This window comes from Canis lupus, chromosome 37 (assembly GCF_011100685.1).
Source record: "Canis lupus familiaris isolate Mischka breed German Shepherd chromosome 37, alternate assembly UU_Cfam_GSD_1.0, whole genome shotgun sequence".
In the NCBI taxonomy this organism is placed as follows: Eukaryota; Metazoa; Chordata; class Mammalia; order Carnivora; family Canidae; genus Canis; species Canis lupus.
This window is the reverse complement of record NC_049258.1, coordinates 16,168,964-16,195,305: the sequence shown is the minus strand read 5'-3', so window position 1 is coordinate 16,195,305 and position 26,342 is coordinate 16,168,964. Positions and strand designations below refer to the sequence as shown.

The window sequence follows — 26,342 nt, the reverse complement described above, 5'->3', positions numbered from 1 at the left end:
TCACACACTGGGCATAGTCTTGTGCTGTGAAGCGTTTAAAGATGCGTAAAGATACCATCCCTGCCTTAAAGAACTTCTTGCTTTAGCCAAGGGGATCAGACACAAGCAAACCCTCAAGAATGCACCAGGAGTGAGAGAAACTAATAGTCAACTGAAATATTTGTGAGGGAGCTTTGGTTTTACTTTATATTGTTGGGTTTTACTTTATATTATACTTTCAATGAGCAAGTGACAGTGACTATGAGAGGACAGAAGAAGGAAGAAGACACTGTGCTGGGCTTGTCAGGAAGGGCTTATTGAGAGTTCATGGAGCTTCAGCTGGACCACAAAAGACACTAAGATGCAGAAAGGGGGTTGCAGTAGAGGACACTCAGTCAGGATTATAGTGGGAATGAAGGTGAGGAGATGAGAGGTGCAGGGGGGAACAGAGGACCCCATGGAGGGTAGAAGGAGGAGAAGGTGAGAGATGTCATGGGGTGGAGCCCTGAATTTCTTTTTTTCTTTGTACTTCATACATGTACATGTGCACATGAATTCTGTGAGGTGTGATAGACCATCTCTTCATTTCCCCAAGCATTTTCTTTTAGCTATCTTAAACATTTAATAATATTACTATTATTGATTAAATTTGAAACTCCTCAATGAGAATCAAAGTGACACTACCAATCACTCCTACTTTTCCTAGGCATAGTCTCTTTATAAAAGGGCCTCACAATACGTTTTTCTTAAATTGGCCTCTCTGAAGTGTGCTTTCTCATATTATTAATGAGTTAGTGGGAAGTGAACCATTCATTCCCTCCTCTCACACTGATTTGTGATCAGCTGTTTACTGTCTCCTACTGGTCAGCCAGTTTGTGTCTTTCTAGAAAAAAGTTCTACCCTCTTTTCTGAGGGCCTTGTGCCATCATCTAGCATTTCATAACCTGCACATCCTCTCTGTGAAACTCTTTAGCAGCAGTGAAAAATGAAGACTTGCTTTCATCTCGAAGGCTGCACTGAACTATCTTTGTGATAACAGAAAATCAAACAGATATGGTGTATAATGTGGCCCCTCATATTGGCAGAATGTTGGTGCCCTGGCCTTGGAGGAGTATCCAGATACCTCTCAGACTCCCGGGTTGCATACATACAGTTAGGATTCCCGTTTGTGGAGGAATGTGACTGCTGCTTGGTGAGCACAAAGCCTCGTGCGATAATTATGCTTTGCTCTTTAGTCTTTGTAAAGCTGGCAGTCATTTGAAGTAATTTTGCATCCCTCCTCAACTTTTCCCGGTTCCTTAATAGTGTTTCTTTATACAAGATTATTGCTTTGGATTTGAAGATCATTTCCTTCCTAGCTTTTTGCTTGGGATATATGAGAGCAGAATACATCAAACAGACTAGCAGCCTCCTTGTCACTATCAGAGCCAACACCCAGGCACCCAGCATGTCTGTTCTCAGGGTAAGAGAGCCCAGGTAGGAAGAGAAGGGAAAAATGGCGACAGTAACAAACGCTGTGCACTATTTTAAGTTCCTTACAAATAGCAGCTTATTTAATTCATAGAATACTCTGGTAATATAGATATTTTTACTGATCCCATTTTGAGGATGATGAAACCTGAGTCACAGAGAGCTTGAGTTATATGCTTAGAGTTCCATAGCTGGTACTACGTGGATCCTTGATTTGAACTTGGGCAGTCTTTCCAGAGTCCACACTTTTAACCACTAAGCTGGAGCTATAAACCCTTTCCTTGGAAGCCAGTAGATCTAGGTCTCCAAAACCCTCTACTTTGAAAGCCTTATTAGCAATCAGGCCCTGTGGGTGTTGAGGGTGGGAAGTGGTGTGGAAGAGACAGACCTGGATGATGTCCATCAAACTACAATTAATCCCTCAGGAGATCCCTAACAAGGAGAAAGTGAGTCACACAAAGCAGCCTAGATAAGTAAGGATTGTTTTTTGAGTTTAACATATTCACTAAAATATATGGTCAGTGCAGAGCTGGCAACAGTTCTTTGGAGGACCAGTGAGTCCATGAAAGGAAGACTATAACTTTGCCCTTCATACTTTTGAATTTTGGCTATGTGGAAGAGTTTAAGTGAACTGGCCCCGTGGGTTTGTAACTCTGGGAAGAGGGCTTTGGGGTTTTGGCCCATCTTTGGCTGCCTTTTACAGTCTTACTTAGAAGCAGATTTAGAATGCATTCTAGAAATTTCATTGCCTCAGGCAGAGACAGACCCAGGACAGGCTTCATACAAGGGAATGTTGCCAGTGCTAAGTAGATGAAGGGTACTGTCTGTGGGTCCTACTAGGTTGGTGGGTGTGGCTTGAATCCCACCCTGTTAAGACTGTCTGCACTATCTGAGGGTGGGATAACAATGTTGAAAAGGTTAGATCTTAAATCACTGGGAAGCACTAAATCTAAGACAAGATGGAAATAGGCAGATTTTTCCTCTCGGCTTTATTGAAGTATAATTGACCAAGTTGGAAGCATTTAAAGTGTATGTTGTGATGATTTGATATACATATACATAGTGCAACGATTCCCCCTGTCTAGTTAGCACATCCACCACCACATGTCAGAACAGTTATTTCTAAAAATCCTCAAGACAGGTAGTGGAGACAAAGCTTCTTCATGGTCAGCTCCCATCCTTGCTGCCATGCTCTGGGCAGCTGTAGCAAGGTATGACAAGGAACTGGCCCTGGGGGACGGTCCTAATCCTACAACCAGAACAGCTCATTGCTTGTGCTAGCACTAATCTTAGTTCTGTACAGGCATGCTTTTGATTAATATATGTACTTAACCCTTTCCCTTTTCTATCACTGCCATCCTGTTCTTGTTCAGCCACAGGCAGGAGGGAATTTCCCATAGGATAAGGAAGACAGGATCCTAACATCATAGAATTACAATCCAAATATAAATGCAAATTATAGCAAGAACATAAAAAAATCATATGAACATGTGGACACTAGCTATGTTACCGATATGAAAAATAGATCACATACACGTACTTATACCTATAAACATATACACATAGTAGAGGAAGGTGAAGGTGTGTGCAAAGAACACTCAATTAGGACTCAACTATGTAGGTTTGGGAAAATCGCTTGTCAGTTGCCTTTAAGAACCTAGTGAAGCAGGTTGAATTGTCTCTAAATCCTCCCAACTCTAAAATTCTATCATTTTAGGATATATTTGAACTGATCCTGACTCATGGTTGTATGGGAGCTAATTAACTATATATAGTCAGACCGATAATGGAAGGTCGTAATGGAAATATGGGTATGGTTGAAATTATTTAAACAGAAGAATTTCTGTGTGCCTTGTAACTAGTTAACTCTACTTTTGGGTAAGCTGCTGTGGTTGTAATTTTTAAAATCAATTTTTTCTTTAAAAGAAATCCTTTGCGTTAGCTACGGAGCTCTGAAACTCAACAGACTGTCAGAATCTGACTGACTTTTCTCTCCCTGACTGTGTTCACATTTTCATCTGCTTGGCAAGGGCAGTGGTCAACTGGGCTTTTGTTTCATTTGGTTTCACTCTCTGGTGACCTGGTACCATGTCTATACCTGTATCTTCTTGTTCTCAGTACTTTAGGAGAACATCTCAAGCAGAGATTTTCTTTAGAGCTAGAAAAACCATGGCAGTATGGTTTCTTTATCTTGAGTTTCATGTTACTCTGTTTTGATTCCCTTTTCCCCCCATCTTTCACTTAAAAAAAAAAAAAAGCCAAATTTGGGACTTATACTAAAATGACTACTTTTTCAATTATGATGTTTCTCAGAAGCCTTGGAGCCAATAGAGGTGGGAATATTCCTGCAGGCTTAGAACAAGTGAGGTCACCAGGACATGGTCTCTTGCTGAATTTATGATTCACCCTTTAGCAAGATTAGTCAGTACAAAGAAGTTGCTAAAATAGGTCACAGAAAGTTGATTTTAAATGGTTGTATAGTTTCCACTGGTTACATTATTAAATGTTGGCCTGTGGCAGCTATTGGGAACCCAGCATGCCTCATCAACAGCCCAAATCCTAATCCTAACATTTCTATATGGGAACTCTGAAAATGAAGTTTCTGATGTTTTTTTTTTTTGTGGTTGCTCTGTTGATATAGTTTATCTTTCTTGGCTAAGGAGAACTATAGTTACTGATTTCACAAACTCCTAGAATTACCTTCTTAAAACACAAATCTGTTCATTCCTCTCTGTTCTCAAAAATGAATTATCATTCCCAGTTCTTTACAAAATCAAGTATAAGTTTTATAAAGCACCCAGATATCTTCCCAGCCTTATCGCTCGCACTTTCCATCACTCCACCTATGTGCCATTTTTGAATGTGCCATGTCCTTTCAAGCTCCTGAACTTTTGCTCATGCTGTCTCTCCATCCAGAATGCCTTCCCTAGCTTTTTCACCTTTCAGAATCCACCATTATCTTTTAAGGACTAATCCAAATGCCATGTCTTCCCTCAGACCTTTCTGTATTTTTTTCAATTAAAATTCTTTTTTTCTTTCATTATATGTTTTCATAGCATATTTTATTCTGCTATGAATTATAGGTAATTGCTTGTATATCCATCTCCCACATTAGGTTGGAAGGTTTTTGATGCTGTAAACAATATCATAGAAAACTTTGTATTGTACCAAGTATGAGCATATGCAAAATGTCTGGTTGAACTCTATATATTGGTGCTTGGAACCTCAAAACAGTACCATTTTGTTTTGTTTGTTTTCCAGAATGGAAATAGCCTCTCTTTCCTTTTTCCTTCCCGATAACTTAAGTTGAATAAAGTTTGTTATTAATACTATCAGTAAGAACTATCATTTAATGAGAGTTAACTTTATGCTCAGCTGTGTGCTAAGACAAGTCTATTATCTTATTCAATATTCATAATAGTTTAATATGACAGATGATGTTGTTCTGATTTTACAAATGAGGAAACTGAGTCTTAGAGAAGTTGACCTCATCCAAGGCCATGCAGTAGTATGTGGTGAGACTAGGATTTTAAACCAGGCCTGACATCAGAGGCCACACATAACTACTCAATAATGCTGTCTCTCAAGCCTGGGGAAGTTTCATTCCCTCTACCACAAATAAATACAGTATGATCTAGATTCCAAGTTTGGAGGTTAGAGTTCTTTCAACTTGTATACTTTGTGGTATAATCTTGGCCAAGTCATTTTGCTTCCTGGGATCTCTTTCCAAATCTGTCAGATTAGTTAAGAATATTTTCAGAGGCAATTACCAACATACCCAACTAAAAGTGGCATAAGTAATAAGGTCATTTACCATCTTATGTTTTCATCTATGTAACAGGTAGCTGTGGAACACTTAGTGAATATCAAGCACTATATGCAGTAAGCACTTAAGAAGTCCAGATGTAGGCAGTCCCTGGCTCATCAAGAATCTAGACACTTTCCATCTTTTTGCTCTGCTTCTCAGTATCTTGGTAATGTCTCTTCTTTTCTTTCATTGGTACAAGATAGCTACAGCAGTCCCAAAAGTCATTTTCTTATATACCAATAGCCAAAGTCAAGAAGGAAAAGCCAGAGCACCTCCTCTGGGTCTCTTTCCCAGTGGTCCCTAATAGTACCTTCTCGGTAGCTAGAGTCACACTCCTAAAGCAGTGTCTGGCAAGGGAAAATAGCATTTCTGTGATTGGATTAAGCATATCTTGTTTTTTTAGGGTTCTGTTGGTAAAGAAGCAGGAGGACATATAATGAGGTAAACAATGGACAAAGTTCTACCTCAGATGAGACTGGGCTAAAGAGTCCCTTCTGACTTTAAATTTCTATGATTCTAATGTGTTACCCAAAGACACTGAAAATGATATTTACCTTAAAATCTGCTGGTCTTAAAAAAAAAAAATCTGCTGGCCTAAATATGTATGGGAGATTCTTTTATATTATATTATTTTATAATCTTTTATACTTAAGTCCTATAGAGTTCCTACAGAAACAGTGAAAAGCCCACCATGGCAATGAATGGTCATAGCTTGGAAGTTGGTTTGGAATTGTTTTCTGGGTCACAAAATTCTTTCTTTTTTTTTTTTTTTTTTAAGATTCTATTTATTTATTCATGAGAGAGACACATACAGAGAGAGGCAGAGACACAGGCAGAGGAAGAAGCAGGCTTCATGCAGGGAGCCCAACGTGGGACTCGATTACTGGTCTGCAGGATCAGGCCCTGGGCTGAAGGCAGTGCCAAACTGCTGAGCCACCCTGGCTGCCCACAAAATTCTTAAAGACTAGGGATTACCCTTGTCACAGAAGGCAGAAAGCCTCTGCATTTAAGAAGTTGGGTCAGTGATCTCTAGTGGGAGTCACTTAGAAGTGAAATTGACCAGGACTGTGGACTAATGCTCTATCACTGTTGCCCATAGCGAAGGACTTAGATGGAGAAGATCCCTAAGTTGGTATATCTGTCCAGCTAATATGTAGCCAGATAAATTACAGCCTGCACAGATAATATGTCTTTTCCCCTAGGTTTATTATGAAGGGAGAGCCAATGGGATAGTCTACTTTACCCATAAAGACAGGTCTCCAAAGTAGCTCTCAGAAAAGACATTACTTGAGTCTATTTCATTTCTGCCAGAATTAGTTTATTAACAAGTATCTGTGAGCCACTGCTGAGTGTTGGCCTCAGGAGCATATTTCATATGTTCAAGACACAGCCTCTCTTTGGTTCCTGTAGTATTAATCTCTTCATATTCTTTTCTATGGACATTTGTGGCAGTGTCATGATTAATGTGAATCCTGTTAATGTCACTTCTCTTGTGTGCCTCTAATGAGGAGAACAAAACCCTAAAATTATTTAAAACTTTCTCCCCTAGTTTCTGGCTTAAACAGTTGGATACTATAACATGAAACAAATAGACTTGAAAAACCATGTTTTGTTAACTAGGAATATAAAGAAAAGAGACATGATTGTAATCTAGAATGTCAGAGAAGTCTTCATTGAGGAAAGGATGCTTCAGCTGGGTTTAGAGGGTTGAGCACAAGATCAAGTGAACACAGCGTGTGTGTGAGATGTCCGGGAGGCTAAGTCAAACAGGGCTGCAGGGGGGTTGTAGCCTGAGGTCATGGAGGACATTCAAAGCCAAACAGATAGACTTCATGTGATATGTTTAGCACAGAAACACTTGAGAATTACTTGAAAGTCAAGGTTAAAAAGATGTTTTATAAAAAGTATATAAGTCAGCATGATTGTGGGGTAATGGGGGTAGGTACTAGGGAACCTCCTCTCCTGTAGCTTTTCTGTCTTTGTAAATGGATATCAGTTATGTTAACACCCTTAGCCTTTTTCCTTCCCTTTGCATACTCCACCCCCAGGGAGGAGCAACTTATAGGCAAGTTTAGAAGAGGAACTAGATGTAGATAACTCATCCTCTCTCACAGGAAGCCCTAATTCTGGTCTGTTCCTTCACACTTCCTCCTCCATCCATCAGCCTTTCGTGGGCAGTCCCTCAGGAGGGGGAGCCTGTGGTGATCAGTACTGCTTGTGACTCAGAGGTGAGTATGTTTGGTAGGAGGACACCTAAGCCACATCCTCCAACTGGCTGATGTTTTGATCTCCATGTGTCTGACAATGCCTATCAGTCTCAGTTGGTTTAAAACTTGGGTGAGTAAAGGGATGCTATTTATTGGCTCCCATCAGGCCCCCTCAGAATATAGGATGGATTGGTAGATGGAAGCAATGAAGAGATTTGAAACTAATTAGACTACTCTGCCAGTTATCACACTGTGAAGCAATAAGGTCTCAACTTAGGGTGGCTGTGACCAAAGAGAAAGTGAGACTTGTGAAAGGAAAAAGAAGGGCTCTAATTAGGCCATAGATCTGTTGACAGGATCTGTGTCTGATTCATTTGGTTTTCACAGATTCTAGCAGAGTCCTTTGTACATGCATTCAACAAATATTTATAGGGCCAGCCACTTAACACACAGGAGTGAGAGAGATATCCAGGCCCCAGCCCTCAAGGAGAAGGAGAGAGTTCTCTGAGGGAAATAAAGCAAGGTATAAGACAGGGGACTCTTTAAGGTGGTAAAGGGTGTCCTAGCTGAGGGGAAAAAAAGTGAGGGAGGCATGTAAGTCAGTGGGGCTGAGGAGAGAAGTTCCAAATGGAGGCTAGAGCAACCTCCGAATTCCTAAGGCTGGCCTGCACTCAACTTGTTCACAGAACATAAAAGAATGTGGCTGGAATGAGAGAAGGGATGTGAAATGATGTGAGATGAGGTCAGAGCAGTAGTCAGAAGCCAGATTGTGTGGAACGGGACGTGGAGGCAATGTGAGAATTTGGCGTCTGAAGGAAGGAGACCGATTGAGGCGGATGAGAGGTAGGATCAAGTGAATGCTTTTTTAATAGATATGACAAACCTTAGGGTATTGGAAAACAGAAGGAAAAGAGATTAGTGGAGGGATAATATTAAGATGTTGCAGAGGAAGGGATTCTGAAGAAGTAGGAAGGAATTAGGCACAGAGTAGAGGTGGAAGAGTTAGCTCTAACAAGGAGGAAAGAAGATTCCTTTGAGGCCAGACGACCAAAATAAGAAACATCTGTTGAATACTCACAATGTATTAGGCATTGTTCTAAGAACTACTCATTTCTTTCTCACAACAGTACCGTGAGGTAGGTGCTGTTATTATAACCATCTTAAAGATGATGAAACTGAGACTCAGGTTAAGTAATTTGCCCCGGGTCACACAGCCAGTAAGGGCAGAATTACTATTTCAATTTAGGCTCATTGGCTTCAGCACCTATGGCCTTAACCACTGTGTGCTGTAGCATTTGCACAGGACATTAGCTATTGCAACATTGACATGAAGCCAAGCATAATACATATAAAGGAGCTCCCTGCAGTGCACAAAATGAAGCAGTGGGATTAGGTGTTTGGAAAGAATAAAGGAAGTGTGGAAAAACTGTTGTGGGGATTGTGTTTGGGATCCACTGAAATAAAGAATGAGTTGTCAAGACTAAAAGATATGATAGAAATTGAGCAACATGAGTTTCTGGTTGCTATTATGGTCTGAATATTTATGTCACTCCCAAAGTTCATATATTGAACTCCTATCTCCTAAAGTGATTGTATTAGGAGATACGGACTTTGGGAGGTACACACGGACTTTGGGAGGTACACACATCACAAGGCTGGAGCCCTCATCAATGGTATCAGTGCTGTTATTTACAAGAGACTCAAAGAGCTTCCTAGCCCCTTCCACCACAGGAGAAATGTAACATACCTGCCAGACTTTGAAAGGCAATCCTTTTAGGCTTGTCTTAGATAGTGTCACACTGAAGTATTATGATTAGTCTCCATTCACTCTCCACCTTGGCTTCCTTTCACATTTATTAATCTTGTTATAAGAATTTAAATGTTTCCTTTAAATTTGGCTAGATAACTTTGATTTGGAATATTGGCATCACATTGGGCTTTTGAGTTCTTTGAAAACATTGCAATGTTGCTCTTTGACTTTCATTCTATTGCCTGATCTTCAGAATCTATTTTTGTGACTTCATTCATTGTGCTTGACTCAGGCAGTCCAGATTTTCTTGGTAAACTAGATTACTGAAATGTTTCTTTCATATATTTGATTTGGGATATAATGGTTTTTAAAAAGATAAAATTGCATAAAATAATAAACATGAAAGTGAGTAACTTCAATAATTATATAAATATAATATACCTCGAATTATTGTTTATATTATTGCATATATAACACGTCTGAAGGCTTCATATCAAACAGTATACAGTTTGGACAGGAGGATTGTGGATGCTGGGATATGGAGGCAAAAACTTTTCTTGTTGCATTTTACATTTCTTTCTGATATTTTGAATAATATTATTATATAACTGAATATATATGTGATAAATGTGAGATAGTATCTGAAATCTGAGTCATCAGAGTAATCTAGCCATAGAGTTTGGGGGTTCAGAGGACAACAGTTATTTTCAACTAGAGGGGATGAAGAAGTTCTTCAGGAATAGGTGAGATTTTTGTACTAGGCCTCATGTGTGAGGAAAATACACACAAGCAGAGGCGAGGGGAGATCTGGGCAGAAAGGTCAATGAGAGAACATGCACAAAGGTTGGGAGGGGTGGGGGGTAGAAACAGCATCAGGTCACCTGGCTGATATATGGGGGAGTGGAGAAAAGTGCTTGCATTGTGTGAAAGGTCAGTGGGGAAAGTTATTATGGAGGGATCAGACTAACATCTTCTAAACTCCCTAATCAATCTTAATACCCTTGGAAGTGGGACAACCACCTGTTACATATTCTTGCCCAAAAAAAGACCCCCAAAATAAAAAACTAAATTAACCTCAAGATCTAAATTGCAATTGACAGAAACATGGGAAACAGAGGAACATTCAAATAATACCATGAGCTTACACTCGGCCAAGTCCAGAATGTGAGAAGTTCTACAGGACAAATGAACTCATTTTTCAATAAATACGTGGCATGAAAGAAAAAGGAGAAAGAACTGTTATAGATTTAAAGAGACTTAAAAGATGTATCAGCCAAATCAATGTGTGAAACGAAGTTGAACAAGTCATCTGTGTAAAATAATTTTTTGAGATAATCTGGGGAAATCAGATACAGACTAGGTATTAGATGAGGAATTATTCATGTTGAGTGTGAAAATGGTGTGTGTGTGTGTGTATTAAAGTTTTATCTGTCAGATTAGAGATAGCCCTGAAGTAGTTAGAGTAGAAATGATAAAGTGTTAGCAATATGCTTTCAAATATTGCAGCCAAAACAACCAATAAAAAGCCAGAGTCAGAGAGGGGCGGGAGGTAGGAAACAAGAATAGCGGAGACTTGATTTTTGCAGCTGAAGGATCAGTCCCTGGGTGTTTGTTTTACTCTTTTACATGCTTTGGAGTGTGTTTGAAATTTTCCATAATAAAATGTCTTAAGGAGTTTGAACTTTACTGGATAACACTAGGGAACTTGTGAAGGGTTTTGGGCCGGGAAAGGGGGTGTGGGAAGGGCTGTGAGTGACCCTGGTAACAGCACGTGAGATGGCCCCGGAGGGAAAGAGGACTAGAGGTGGGAGCCCATCTGGACCTGGATTAGGTCTTAAAGGTACAGCTTTCCAGTTATAAAATAAAAAGTCATGGGGATGTAATGTACAGCATGGCAACTACAGTTAATAATACTGTATTGAATATTTGGAAGTTGCTAAGAGAATACACCTTAAAAGTTCTCATCACGGGGATCCCTGGGTGGCTCAGCGGTTCAGTACCTGCCTTCGGCCCAGAGCCTGATCCTGGAGTCCTGGGATCAAGTCCCACATGGGGCTCCCTGCATGGACCCTGCTTTTCCCTCTGCCTGTCTCTCTGCCACTCTCACTCTCTCTCTTTGTGTGTGTTTATCATGAATAAATAAATAAAATCTTAAAAAAAAAAGTTCTCATTACAAGAAAAAAATGTTTTGTAGTTATGTATGCTGACGGGTGTGAACTAGACTTCCTGTGGTGATGATTTCAAATTATATGCAGATATCAAATCATTACATTTGTATACATTTGTATACTTAAAACTAATATAATGTTATATGACAATTGTACCACAATAGGAAAAAAAAAAACAAACAACCCAGACCTCGATTAAGGTGGTGGCCATGAGAAAGGAAACTTTTCTGAGAACAGATAGAGGAAACAATAGCAAAAGAGGAACTCTGGCAGATTGGCTGTACCAAAGTGGCAGTACACATGATGGGGAAAGTTCCCTTCTTCCTCTTCAGTAAATAGCAGTCATTGTCCCTAAGCCATGGCACTGACATTACAGGACTTGGAGAAGAGGAAGAAGAAGACCTGCAGAGGAACTGAACCAGGTCTTCATATTAGTCAAAGTGTAAAGCAATGGGGAAATGAAGAATTCAAGGGGGTGGTTTCCCTCTTTTTCCTAAGGGATTACTCGTGATTTTGAAATTTTTGGGTATAGTGATTCATTTTGATCATCCTTTCCTGTTTTGTTGAGAAAATGGTCATAATCTTTGTCAGTGGTCTCTTCTGAATCATTTATGATATTGGTTAAATAGATTTTATATTACTCATTTGTGAAACTGAACACTTTACAATAATGATGTGAGGTTAAATGAACTGAAATGATATGGTCTAGGGATATAAAAATTGAGCTGTAAATTAATGATGAACTATAAATTACTGATTTGTCAGTAGTGCAAATATTAAAAACAAACTTTCGATAGAAATAGAAAGTTGGGCAGCCCGGGTGGCTCAGCGGTTTAGTGCCGCCTTCAGCCCAGGGCATGATCCTGGAGACCTGGGATCAAGTCCCACGTCGGGCTCCCTGCATGGAGCCTGCTTCTCCCTCTGCCTGTGTCTCTGCCTCTCTCTCTCTCTCTCTCTCTCTCTCTCTCTCTCTCTCTCTGTCTCTGTGTCTCTCATAAATAAATAAAACCTTAAAAAAATTTAAGAAATAGAAAGTAGCCTTTGTTAGAGACTAAAGAGAAATGGTAGTTCTTGAGCTCTCTAGAACTCAAAGACCATTAATACTTCATACAGGAAATATAGTAAGACCCTCCAGAGAGGAATATGCACACCACAGGATAGCTTTCTGATCACGTATGCTCTCTTCTTGATTGTTCTTTTTCAAGAAATTAATGGTACAACTACAGCCTATAAGTATGGGTCATTTCCTATTATCAACACCAGTCTCTTCTGGCTCAGTTTAACATACCTATTTAGGGAGGGCCAAGCCAGGTGGGGGCAAAATCTGGAAACACAATGCATTCTCTACCCTTACTCTACATCAAGAAAGTGAGGGGGCCTTTGAACCACCTAGGCAGGACTTCTCACTCTGTCCACCCAAGCTGGCATCTACCACCCTGGCTTGGACAGTCAGAAAGAGATGAGTTTTTAGTTGAGTTTGCTGCTGGCTTGGGCCCAATTAAAGTAGAATTTCTAATTCATGCTAGCTGTTGTAAAAAGCTCTAAGGGAGGAAAGAAGAGAAAAATTCCTAGCTAAAAACAGAAAGGTGGTTTTTATTTTACTAAGGGATACATAGCTGAGCCACGGGGTCACAAGACAGATGGGGATGGAGGGATACATGGTTACAAGTCTTATTATGGAAAATAGTGAACTACCATCAGTGCTTGATGAAAATGAGAGGGGGAGAGGTAGCAGCAGTGTTTCTAACAGCACTACCTCCCTTATTGCATTATCAGAAAAGATAGATAACTGAGAATAGGCATCCATTATCTCTCTCTACAAAGGGATTAGTGTAGGTTGCAAGAAATTAATGGCTTTTGAGTTATCACAGAAATACTAATGAATGTCAGGACTAGAGATGTAAAGCAGGTAAAATTGGCTTTTCTCTGTCTCATTTCTTTCCTTTTCTCTTTTAGTTTGCTATTTTAAGATCTAGATCTATGTTACCTTTTTTTTTTTTTTTTTTCCTTCAGCCAAGATCAGAAATCATACACTTTGGGAGTGCGATATGTCTTCTTTAGGGAATGACTCAATTAGTTTGTGACCGTCTCTGATGTATCTTAGCAAAGAAATTGAGAAAGGATGAAATGAAAATCTCTACCAGAGAGGGGTGCTGCCTTTTGCATGGATTTATAAAAAGTATAAGGAAGTCTCCCAAATGATAGTCTCCTTCTATTAAAGTACTCAACTTGTATACATTGCAGCTAATCATTGATTAAAGATGGCATGACCAGATAAACTAGTGAAACGGGGAGGGAAAAAAGTTATACCTATTATATGTTGGGTATTGTGCTAGGAGCTATATTTCTCATTCAACAAGTACTTTTTAAGAGCCTACTATGTCCTAGGCATTGCATTATGTGCTGTGATAGAAGGATGACAAGACAGACCTCTCCTCTGTCCTCGGTGGAGCTTACAGTCCAATGGGAAGGACAGACTTTTTTTTAAAAACTTCAAAATTTATTTTATTTACTCAGAGATTGAAATAAACTATTATAATATAGCTTGACAACCCATCAGAGAGGAATAATAGGAATACTACCAGTTACTGACCCAGGGCCATGTCTTTGCAGGTGAGGGATTGGGGGAGTCAGGACAGACTCTGTTCCTGGAAGAGAGGATAAGGCTCTTCCAGGAACCTAAGGCTAAGTGAAGGATAAATGTGTGGTAGCTGGTGGAAGCAGTGGGAAGGAACATTGTAAGCAGAAGGAACAGTACAAGAGCATCCAGGCTCAAGAGGTGTGAGAGAACTGCTATGTAACCAGAGACCTAAAACGAGCTAGTTGAGTCAAGCCTGGGGAAGTGATTAGAAGACAGAAGGCTCATGAACTGGCCTTGAAGACTATTGGGGGAGGTCTGAGAAGCAGGAGTCTATCAGTAGCACACTTCATGCTCTGTCCTTTCCATTGACTCTTCCTGGCTTTCCTAACCCAAAGAAAGGTAAGAGTATTAGCAAGGAGTTAGGTCAAGTGATAGGAGGAATATTCTCTCTCATGTATTTGGTACTCTGTAGAATGTTACCTAGAAAACATGAAATCCTGGGGAAGTGCAGGTGTTTTGTGGGCTCAAGGGGGATAATCCCAGTTATTCCAGTATTTCTGTTTTCCACTCAGGCCTCTGCATGTCACACTGACATTGCAAACCACCCACCTCTTACGCTCATGATTCTACCCTTGTGAAGTTCTTTAGACCTGAAATTTCCCCCCAGTTACATCTTGTCATTTGTAAACTGTACTGCTTCTACTGTGTTTGCTTTGAACCAGAAAGATCTGATCTCTTTGGTTCCTTGCATCTGCCTTTTCATCTCATTGAGTTCACTCATATGCATAAATTAATACACATTGCTTCTCTCGTCTTGTTGTTTTTTCTTTCTAGAACACAAGCAGGCATTCCCAAACATTCTGAAGAAGGGATACCTGGAGATTAGGAAGGACCATGACAGTTACTGGCAAAGCTGTTACGCAGAACTTTCACCCTACAACTTATACTTCTACAGCCTTGACAGCAGTGGCAATCAAGCCCTCTATGCCACCTACCAGCTTTCACACTTCCAGAGCATATCTGTTTTGGGCAATCTGGAGGCCAGGCTGGTGGATACCGTTCTGTATGACAACACCCAGCTGCAGTTAAAGGCAGAGTCACCATGGGAGGCTTTGGACTGGGGGCAGAAGCTTTGGGAAGTTGTGCACGCCGCTGTGCCTGGTTACGTGGGACGGCAGGACGAGTTGGCAAACTCACCAGGGCTTGGTCATCACGTTGACTGTACACAGAATCATTGTTTACAGAAGAAATCCAGTGAGCTGTTTGCGCCATCACCTGTCTTGGATAGCCCCAAACAATACCAAAACATCATCAAATCAGGGACGCTGTACAGGCTAACTGTCCAAAACAACTGGAAGGCATTTACTTTTGTGCTGAGCAGGGCCTACCTTATGGCTTTTCAACCTGGCAAGCTAGACGAGGATCCCCTGCTAAGCTACAATGTGGACGTGTGTCTGGCTGTCCAGATGGACAACCTGGACGACTGTGACTCTTGCTTTCAAGTCATTTTCCCCCAAGATGTCCTCCGCCTTCGTGCTGAGACCCGGCAGAGGGCCGAGGAGTGGATGGAGGCTCTGAGAACAGCAGCCAATGCAGCGAGAAGTTCAGAGCAAAACCTGCAGGTCACCCTGAGGAGCAAACCCAAGGATCAGATGGGTGGGCATGAACTCAGGAAGAACAAACGTCAGTCTGTGACGACCAGCTTCCTCAGCATTCTGACAACTTTGTCTTTGGAACGAGGACTCACTGCTCAGAGTTTCAAATGTGCAGGTATGAAGCGAATTTTTAGTCTAAAGCTTATTAAAGACCAATCCTGAATCCTACAATTGGAATTCGCTTTAAAAATCCCTCAGTGGGCCAGTGACAGCTACCTCTTGTTTCAAAAGCATCTCTCCTTCAAGGAGTTCGCTACATCAAAACATCTGTCTTCATGCCATGCTGGTGAAGTAAGCAGAAGCAGATAGGATATACCCCACTGAGTCAAAATGACTTAGCTAAAGCATAACCAGACTAGAATTTAGGTTTCTTTTGTCTGCTGCGATTCCATTTCCTCTGTCTTCTTAAGAAGGTCACTGGGAATGTGGATGTCACAAATTGTCTCAAAAGAGACATTCACACCCAAAGTTGACTGCTTGAGACACTTCTTAGGGAAGAAAAATGTCCATAGTCAGTAACTGTCATTGATCATGACCTTGTCAAATCCTGTTAAGGTAGAATCTAGAAAGTCAGCCTTGACAGAAAATCTGGAGGTGGCTAACAGCAGGGTGGATGATGATTCAACAGATGACCTCTGAGTCACAGTGGGCCTGTGCTTCATCCCCGGGGAAACTGGGGCTTCTGGAACTGCTGTGGAAGGGTGAGGCGCAAAGTAGAGTTCAAGGCCGATCCTCTGTCATTTCTTCAAACCCTGTTACTGCTTCTCTGCCCTACCTCCCATTCCTTGCACTTTCCCCCAACCAGTACTCCAGGCAGAATAGAACCCTCACTAAACCAAATCTATATATCTACTATAAACTAAATCCAGTTATTTCCCTTTCACTAAACCCCACAATACAGGACAAGAAATTTATCCTGAAGGTAAATTTACCATGAAGGTCATTTTTTTTTTTTTTTTTTTTTTTTTTTTTTTTTTATTTATTTATGATAGTCACAGAGAGAGAGAGAGGCAGAGACACAGGCAGAGGGAGAAGCAGGCTCCATGCACCGGGAGCCCGATGTGGGATTCGATCCCGGGTCTCCAGGATCGCGCCCTGGGCCAAAGGCAGGCGCCAAACCACTGCGCCACCCAGGGATCCCCCATGAAGGTCATTTAATCGGAAACCTGATTTGGAAGATTCTAATTCAAGCATATCAGATTTAAGTATGTTATTTTAAAAAGAATGGGATGCCCACTACCAGCCAAGACCAAATTTTCTATTTTTGCTTGACATTTTTGGTCTTGAAAGCCAAATAGTCGGGGCCCAATGAAAATTTCCATTTAGGTTAGTTGTAAAGATTGCCTTTTCTATTGAAAAATAATATAACTAAAGAGGGGATTAAGTGAATCATCCCTGCTTTTTCTGGAGGGCCTCAGTGACCATGAAGCAGAAACTTGCAGGGTTGGGTAGGGGAGACCAGCAACATTGAGCCAGTAAGGAAGTCATACTAGGTGAAACGCATGTATCTGCAGGCATGAATGACCTTGTGTTAAGTCAGCCAGCTACTTTTTGCAAGATGGTTTTGAAATAAAGGAACCCTTGCTTTACCACAGCTTTTAGAAATTACTGACATTTTAATGTCTTATATTAGTACATATATTTTCAAAGTTCAGTCATTCAACAATAATTTGTTGATGCTGACTCTGAACATTCTGGAATTCTGATACACTTCCATGGCTTTGGATTGCTGATAGGGTCAACAAATCTGTAGTAATATTGGAATCAAGGAGAATAGCTCACCCTCAAGGTAGAGACTGGAATAGCTGAATTGGAAAATTTTCTAGTAAACAGAGGCAGAAAAGTCTGAGGGATTACATAAGGATTGACACCTAGTTGGCTCCTAATTTACCTTCCTCTCATAAGTTTGCTTCCTGATGAAGTGTGCACTGCCCACATTCTGGACTGTATTAGCAGTGTATCTAGCACTCAGAGGAAGGAGAAATACAAGTAGAGGTAGCGTTCAGCAAGTCCATCACATCTAGCAGTCAAAGAAATGAAAAAAGGAAGAAGACAAGGAAAGGTGAGTAGAAGAGGCAGAGAGAAGGAAACTAAGTAGAAAAGAATAGGGAAAGGATTACCGAATGGGCAGGGATAGAACTTTTTGGCAGCTGCTTTAGGTTCCATTAAGATATATTCCTTTGCTGTCTAAATGTCCTCACTCATTTTGGCCCGGTTCGGACAATAGGTTAGGGATGAGGGTGATAGAGAATCCAGGAGGCAGGAGAATGAAGTCTAAAACTCATTTGCTCTGCTCAGCTTTTACCTTCATGCTTTGGTTTGGAGTTCTAATAAGGTACATGTAGGTTTCTAATCTGAGGTGGGGAGAAGTCAATCTAATTTGTGTAGTATGGCAGATTCCAAAGTAGAAATATTTTATTTAACTTTAGTGCCCTTTAATTGGAAAATGCTACATTTGATTGCTTTGGGGGTACACATGGTTTACCAGGTTGCTTTTCATTTTCCTTAATTGCAACACGGAATATTGGTTTCCTACCCCAGGTAGGAATACTTCATCTCCTGTAGGGGGCAGAGTCTCAAAAGAAAAAGGCTAAAACTTTTTAAGCAAACCTCTGAATGTTTTTAAAATTACTTGGGAGGTTCATTAAATTGAAGATTATTTTAGCAGATGGAACTTTAAAAATTGATCTGTTTCTCACAAACATAATCAATCTAAAGTGGATGTTTATTCATTTAGTTTTGTGTCCCCTGAATTTTCATCCTTGTAAAAATACACATTTGGTGAAAAAGCTAGTAGCATAGTATGTTTACCTTATAAAATGTCAAAATGCTTACTAAATTGTTTTTAGTTGAACTTGTCGTTAATCTGTTATTTTAAGGAGAAGCTAATCCAGAATATTTATTTCATGGTTATAGTGAGTGTCTTCAGATTGTAAGTTTTTACATCCACTTAGTACCTCCTTCTTTAAATATTTTTTGAGGATTTATTTATTCCCTTTAAATATTTTCAATGAAAAAACTTTAAAAGTGGACGATTGCACTGAGGAGCTCTCTATTATGATGTCATTTAGTTGCTATCCAGTCGAGATACAAATGTTGGCTTTTATATCTACAAAATAGTGCGGTTGGCCTTATGTCACTAAACTCTGTAGGTGAAGAATTTTTGATATCCTTTTTGGAAATTTAAAGAGCCCCTGCAGAGAAAATGGAGCACGACCATCCCAAAATGCCTGAGGTTATGGTTTTGAAAACACATGCTTATATATAACTGTGTATTTCTTAACATGTGCTTGAACTTTTTATAGTTGTATTTGATCATGTGTGGTTCATTCCATGGCTTCCTCTCCAGCTACACTGCTGCCTCATCCTAGGAAGCCTTGCAGCCACAATGGTTGTCTTGTTGTTCTGGAACCTACCTTGGTCATTCTTGCCTGTAGGGCCTTTTCACATGCATTCCTTCTTCCTGCAAACAATGCCTTTGGAAATGAAGTTCTTTCTTTCTACCATTTATTGTGTGTTGAGTTTCTGCCTATGTGCCAAAAACTCAGGTGCACCGAGAAGGCCATGCTGCAAGAAAGCAGACATGGTCCTGCTCTCATGGAACTTACAGTCTGCGAGGGGAACCAGACATTAATCAAATAATCACATCAGGAATGCCAAATGGCCACTGTGACAAAGCTAGGTGGTGGCAAGTAGAACTATATGAAATAGCAGCTATTCAGTCATTTTTGACTGGCAAAAGGAATTTGATAGGGTTGAACTGAACATGTGACCCTGAAGTCACAGAAGGTTCCTGAGCAGAGAGGAGCATCTGATGCAAGTGGTATTTCAGAACAAGTAATTTGGTGCTGGTTTAGTATAGCTTTTCAGGAACACCTCTGTAGAAGAAGAAAATGAGGTATGATTCTCTAGCAAAGTTACTGGTTGTAATTCAAAATTTGGTTTGGCAATGGGGCATTTGTGGTATCAAAATACTAGTACTAAAACATGATTATTCAACTTATTAAAATATTTATGAAGTATGTACCTGTAAGTGGTTCTAAATAGGGTTGCTCACAAAAATGTTGTATAAATTAGATCATAAGGCAACAGCCCTGTTTTCTTCAGGAATTAGACATGTGTACATACCTATTTCCCTTGACTAGATACAAGGTTTTCTTGGCATAAATATCTACAGCTATTTTTCATGTAATTTCCCAGCAGTCAAGAAACCTACCAATTGAGTACTATAATAAAAGGGCCCAGGGCCTAGTTTTAGGTGCCGTAAGAGTTGCAAAGCTCACTGTTGAAAGCGTTGTTACTGCTTTGTAATCTGGGAGTGATATCGGATGGCCACTGTGGGACAGTGTTCCTGATTCTGGACTGAAGTTGAATAATGTTAACAGAAGAGACAGCAAGAAAAATAGTGAGCTGAGGGGATCCCCTCTACTATTTTCACACTGTCAGTTTTATGGTTTTACTCCCTTGGCTGCTGTTTAACCTCTTGGGACTGCTGTTGGTAATTACATCTCTCTGGCATTAAGAGCTTTTGCTTTCCTTTTTTCCCCCAGCCCTTGGGAGGAGTAAACCCAAGAGTGGGGGGGGGAGTTTTGCTGTGAATTCTTCAGCCATTTAGTGCAAATTCCTGTAATTACCGGCATTGTGTCCTCCTTGAATGGCACATAATACAGCAGAAGCCATTCCTAATTGAGACCTTACAGGAGGTACAAATCCTCTCTTTGTTCAGCCTGACAAATTAGTGCCAGAAAGTGGCAGGGTCCGAGTGGGAATCAAAGGCAAGAAACACAAAGATGGAACTTAAGGCTACAGTAATAACCCTCTCTTGTCCTGAAGGGAAAAAAGGAATGACCAAGGAAAAATGAAGGTTGTTTTTTTTTTGTTGTTTTGTTATAAATTCCCTTGACATGACAGCACCTCAGGGCTGCTCTATTTATTTAGCAAAAGTGATTAAATAGTAATACAACAGGGCTGTCCATTGTTTCCCCGGGTGCCCCCACCTCACAGACCCCTGCTGCCTCGGCTAATTGATTGACAATGAACCTCTGATAAAGAAGTATGTTGTTAGGACCTGAGGAGAGAGGAGCATTTTTCCCCCCCTCGCTTTGTGTGTGTGTGTGTGTGTGTGTGTGTGTGTGTGAGAGTGTGTGTGCGCGCGCGCACGTGTACACACAATTTCAATTTTGTTTGAATTCCACTCTAGTTTTTCTTTGCCCCCGCCCTTTCTCCCTCCTTCTCCCTCCTTCTCTCTCCTTCTCTCCCCTTGCCTTTTCCCCAGAGCTTTTCGGAGGCTGCTCCCAGCTGACACAAACAGGTAGACAGGAATTAGCACTGTAGTGCAGGCTTTTGACAAGTTTATGTTGGCAGCAAACTTCCTCCTCTCCCCCTGCTCCATTTAAGACAGAATGGTGGTGTGAGAGGAGAGAAAAAGGGGAGAGGGGCTGATTGTTGGTGTGTTAGGGTCACAAAAGTTTTTTGGTGTTATTAGTTTCTCATTTGTGAAGATGGATGTCTGAAACTAGTCTCTGAACTAAGATTTTTCTTTTCAACTGCTTACTCAACTTTTTAAAAATCTGCGCACTAATAACATTTACACGTTGGGATGAGGGTGGCTGTGGAGTAAGAAATAACAATTTGAATGATTTCATCTCCCTTCAGTTCCTGAGAAGCCAGGATTGGCTATTCAAGGGTGGACTCTGGCTGCTGGTGGTGTAACTCAGTACCCCCGGGATGCTGAAAGTTGTGGGAAGATGACTAGTGGCAGATAATTAATAGCTGCTGGTTATATATGCTCTACTAGCTAAGCAGAAGCTAAATCCCTAATTTAACTCCGTCACAGCTGCAAAAACAAATCATTTCAAGCCCCTATGAAAGCAAAATATATTGAACAAACAGTATCGACCTTGTTAATACCGCATGGCATTTCATGTGATAAATGAGGGTGTCTTTCTGGCAAAGGCCTGTTTTATGACATTGTTTAGACATCAAGGATACCTTTACCCTGGTAATACAAGCATCCCTGATAGAAAGTATGGAGTGGTTAATTATTCATTAAATAGTTGCCAGTCTGGAAGTAAGCAATATTTCTGAGTTGGGCATAGTTACTTACTGGCCTCAGAATAAATCATGCAGAATAGCAATTCTTAAGAAAAAGAGAGATTGAATTTAGGGGCTGATTATGCATATGAGAGTAGGTAAAGAAAGATATGTAGGTTTTTAAGGGCCAAGAAGGGAAGTTGTATATTATGTTCTTCTAGCATAGCCAAAACCTGTTTTGATTCTTATGTGAAAAATTAGGGGATCCTCTAGCAGCCAAAGTGTAAGATCTGCTAAGGAAAAAAGGTACAGAAATAAAAATAATTGACTTTCCTTGATATCTCCAATTCCTACCTTTAGTACTATTTTCAAGTTTGTCTTTTACTTTCTAAAAATGATAGTAAGGTGAAGATTTATTTGAGTTAAGGAATAGGCAGGTAGCTAATTGGAGAAGAATATGACAATAAAGAAAAGCTTATCCCTCTCGAAACATATAAACAGCTTGGATAAAAGAGAAATATTTTAATATTTAATATTTTAGTTTATTGTTGCTTTCTTACCCTTGTATTATCTGTCATTTTGTTTTTTAATGTATTGGGTTGTTGTCTTATGGAGAAGTCTCCTGTGTGTGTGCATGTATGTGTGTCCTGACAGGCAAAGTTTTATTTTTATTTCCCCAGCCTTGAATATGACCATGGATAGATTGTTGATAGTAAAATCTTTAAGTGGAGTTTTGGTGAAATGTTCATTTCTGCAAGCATTCATTAAACCCCTCATGTGTGCCACACACATCTCTGCCAGGCACCTTGGGATATGAAAATAGGAGTAATATGTGGGCTGTACTCTTCAAAGACTTATAGAACCCCCTCCAAGAGGATTTGGGAACTTGAAGGGGGTGAGCAGGAGAATGTGACTGGGAGATAGGGGGCTAGGCTGTTGTGGTCACTGTCTTGGAGACCAGGGCATCCCCTCTCTGCTTATGCTAGAGAATCCCTGTTGTAGAGAATTTGAAAGCTAAAGTAGTGTCTCTTCCCACTTCTCCATTTCAAACTTCATCCTGAGATTTCCTATAGAATTAAACTCAGGGAGATCTCTTTGGCTTTTACTACCCATCTATCCAAGATAAAAATTGAATTTCTGTTATGTGCTTAATGTGTAGTAGGTACTATGGGAGATATAAGTGAAGCATAGATATGATCTGGGCTCCCAGGACTTTGTAGTCTGGTTGAGGATGCACAAAGGAAAATGAGGGGTTACTAGACAGGTCCATGCCTTATGGCACTTACTGTTCAGAAAAATTATCTGGGTTTTTTTTTTTTTTTTTTTCCCCTCTTCTGGGGACGGCATCTGTAGGTATTCAGAGTGGTCCAGAGTTCGACATATCCAATACAGCCTCTAATACAACTAGGCTGTTGTGAACCCCCAGTAATAGAATCGTTTAGCTTCATACCAAGAAGGTTGGGAAAGCACCAAATTCCGTATATGATGTGTGCCCAGGCTGACTTAAAGAATTTCACGCTGTGAGACCTATAGGTCTTACCAGGTTTTCTAAAAAAACAAAACAAAACAAAACAAAACACATCAGTGAGGTGGTTCCACGTGTGCTAAATGTGTTCATGACAAGATCAAGCATGCTTTCCTTACTGGGGAGCAGAAAATTAGAAATTGTTAAAGGCACAAGGACAGAATCACAAAGCTAAATAAAAAGAAAAATGAGTAAAAAAAATCAAGACTTCTTCTGTTAAAAAAAATTAAAATTAAAAGAAAAAAGAAAAGCATTTGGCAAAATCCTCAAGACAGAGAAGTGTGGTATTCAGAGATTATAGTTCTGTCATTTTGTGATTGATTGGCATCTTTACACAAGGATTATTGACCAGTGGATCCCTATCAGTCTAGAAGGTGGTTGGTAAAGATACATGATAATAATGAGAATGAGCATCACTTAGTAGCTAAGATCAAGGACTCTGGAATCAGACTGGGTTTCCAGATTTGCTATTCACTGTGTGACCCTGTGTACTTACTTGACCTCTCTGCATCTCCATTTTTTTTAACCTAAGATGTGAGAAAATAATAAAATCCACCTCATAAATTTGTAGTGAGAATAAAATGAGGTAAAATGGCATGGGACAGTGCTTGGCACAGAGTAATTACATATCAGAATTAGTTCCTTTTATTATTTGTCTCCTGGATAAAGATATCATGGGCATACTTATCAGATTTGCAACTTGCACAAAAATATGTTAAATGACAGTATCCAGATTCTGAAACATAAGCTAGAGAAATGGACTAAACAAGATGTGACTTTAGTAGGGATAAATAGTCCCATGCTTATATTTAGAAAATCAGCTGCAAAGATAGAAGGCCCAGGATGCTTGATCTAATAGTAGCTCATGTGTTTATACAAATGAGGCAATGGGAAACCAGAATCTATACCACTGTGTTTACTTCAAAAGCATTCACAAAACAGGTCCAGAGAAAGAAGACATGTCCTCACTGTGTTCTGCCCTCGCCAGATCACATCTGGAAACTTCAGTTACAACTGTTGCTCTTAAAGAACAAACTACTACATCTTTTGACACGTGATAGGATGGTGAACCATGCCGCGCACATGTAACCAAAATAGGAAGGACACTAGTGTTGTCCCCATATTTTTGAAGGCTGCCACTAAGAAGAGAAAATAGACTTACTCTGGGTAGCTCCACCAGACCAAGGGAACAGATATGTCCAGATTGAAGTGGATTTCCCTTATTTAAGATTTGATGGCCAGAGGTGAAAATCAGTAGTGTCAAGAGCCCTGGCCAATGAGACTGGAAGAACTGGAATTGTGACCTCAAGGCAAGACACTTGTCTGAGCTACAGTTTTCTCATCTGCAAGATGAAGAGATTTATTAATTCAGTCCTTCTGCAAATGTTTGTGGAAGCCCTACTGTGTTCTAAACACTATGCTTGATGCATAGTGAACAGAATAATCCCATTATTTGCCCTCACAGAAATTGAAAATTGGTGGCCAAATGAGTAATTATAGCACATAATTGAACTCAGAGGTCTTTGAATTTCCTTCCAGCACTTCCATCTGTCTGGGATATTTTAGAAGGAACAGCCTTGCTCTATATGGTCCCTTTTATCTCTCATTCTGTGGTTCTTTGAATGTCTATAGAAGATTAGAGAAAATTAGATTAATGTGATCCCTCCATTTAAACTTCATTTAATAAGTAAATCCTTCCTTTGGGAAAGGTATTTTAAACCAGTAGAAATATCACTTGACTAAAAAGATAGGAGATGGGAATCTTTTTCCTTGACTCTGATGTTTATCAGTGGATAAATTTGCTTTTTACTCTTTTTTGTAGTCTAAATGTTTGAGTCTAGGAAATGATTTTAGATAAAAATAAATGTACATTAAGAATCTGAATACATGCTGAAGTAGTAATATGACTATGGAAGAAGATAGTTATATAGTTTGGGTTTTGAACTGTTTCACATTCGAAAATTCAGAGAGATTTGATCACTTTATATAAGTAGGCTGTTTGATTTTATAGGATATAAATTTGCTTTTTGATTTATTCCTGGTATCTCATCATAGAAGTCACATGTTGGTCTTTGATATGTTTCAGAAGAATAAAATCATTTTGAATTTCAGAAGATATGGATCTTTTGATAGACCTTCCTGAACTTCATAGGCCATAGCTGTGCTATCTTTTTTTTTTTTTTTTTTAAAGCTGTTCATTTCTCCCAGTCTTTGTTGCTATACTTTGGTCTGGAAAGTTCTTGTCCCTTTTTGTAGCTTCCTTTATGGTTAACATTGTTCTCATCATGTGTTCATTTCCAGTTAAACTTCTAAAGTAGGTGTTAATGTACTATTGGACCCTGCATTGAGTTAATAGTTTCTATTTACTGACCTCTCATTGAGACAGAAATTGGTCTAAGTGTGGTTTTAGGATAGACTAGGGATATCCTACCAAGGGGTAGGCCAATATTCTTTTAATTTCTAGCTAAGTTCCTTGAAAAACAGCTTTTCATGGACTCCTCTAAATGTAAGAGGTTTTCTAAAATTCATTATACTGTCTAAAAGCAGAAACGTACTTAAGTGAAATGAGCAAATGCATCCCTAGATAAGGAAATCTAGTAATAGAGTAATGTTAATTTATTTCTTGCAATAATATTTTCATCCAATCATTCAACAAACAAGGACACCATGCAGTTCCAGAAATTGAAGTGTGGGAGTAAACTAAAAGTTAATTTTGCAGTAGAAAATATGACTGAATGCAGGTTTTGTTTTTTAATTGCAGTATAATTGACATACAATGTTATGTTAGTTTCAAGTGTACAACATATTGCTTATGCAGGTTCTTATATCTCGAAATATGTTAACACGGAAAATGTTTTAATTAAATCACATTAATAAGAAATAAAGAACATAAAACTCCTTTCCATATTTCAGATGCCGAATGGAGTAGGCCTGCACAGCAGTGAGCCCTGAGGTCATGGGTGACAGGGAGAGTTCTGGGTTGTTTTATATTATGTTTTGTTGAAGACTTTTGGGTGTGAAAAATACTTTATACTCTTAAAGACTTCTTTACAAGCCTCCTTGACTACCCTACTCTAATTCCCCAAGTAGAATTGAACATTTTTCCTGCATGAACCTACCCTCCTCCAGTCTCCTGGACTCCTGTCATGGTCCTATATGTCTGACT

General features: G+C 39.8%; 1 protein-coding gene across 5 annotated transcripts in view; it reads left to right on the top strand.

Moving 5' to 3' along the window:
- Positions 1–26,342, top strand: part of PLEKHM3 (pleckstrin homology domain containing M3) — a 178,263-nt gene that overhangs the window by 22,762 nt on the left and 129,159 nt on the right. For all 5 annotated transcript variants that reach the window (XM_038585578.1, XM_038585575.1, XM_038585577.1 and 2 more), the window contains exon 3: positions 14,798–15,733. In XM_038585578.1, coding sequence (XP_038441506.1) covers positions 14,798–15,733 — 936 coding nt within the window. The remainder of the gene's footprint in view (positions 1–14,797; positions 15,734–26,342) is intronic.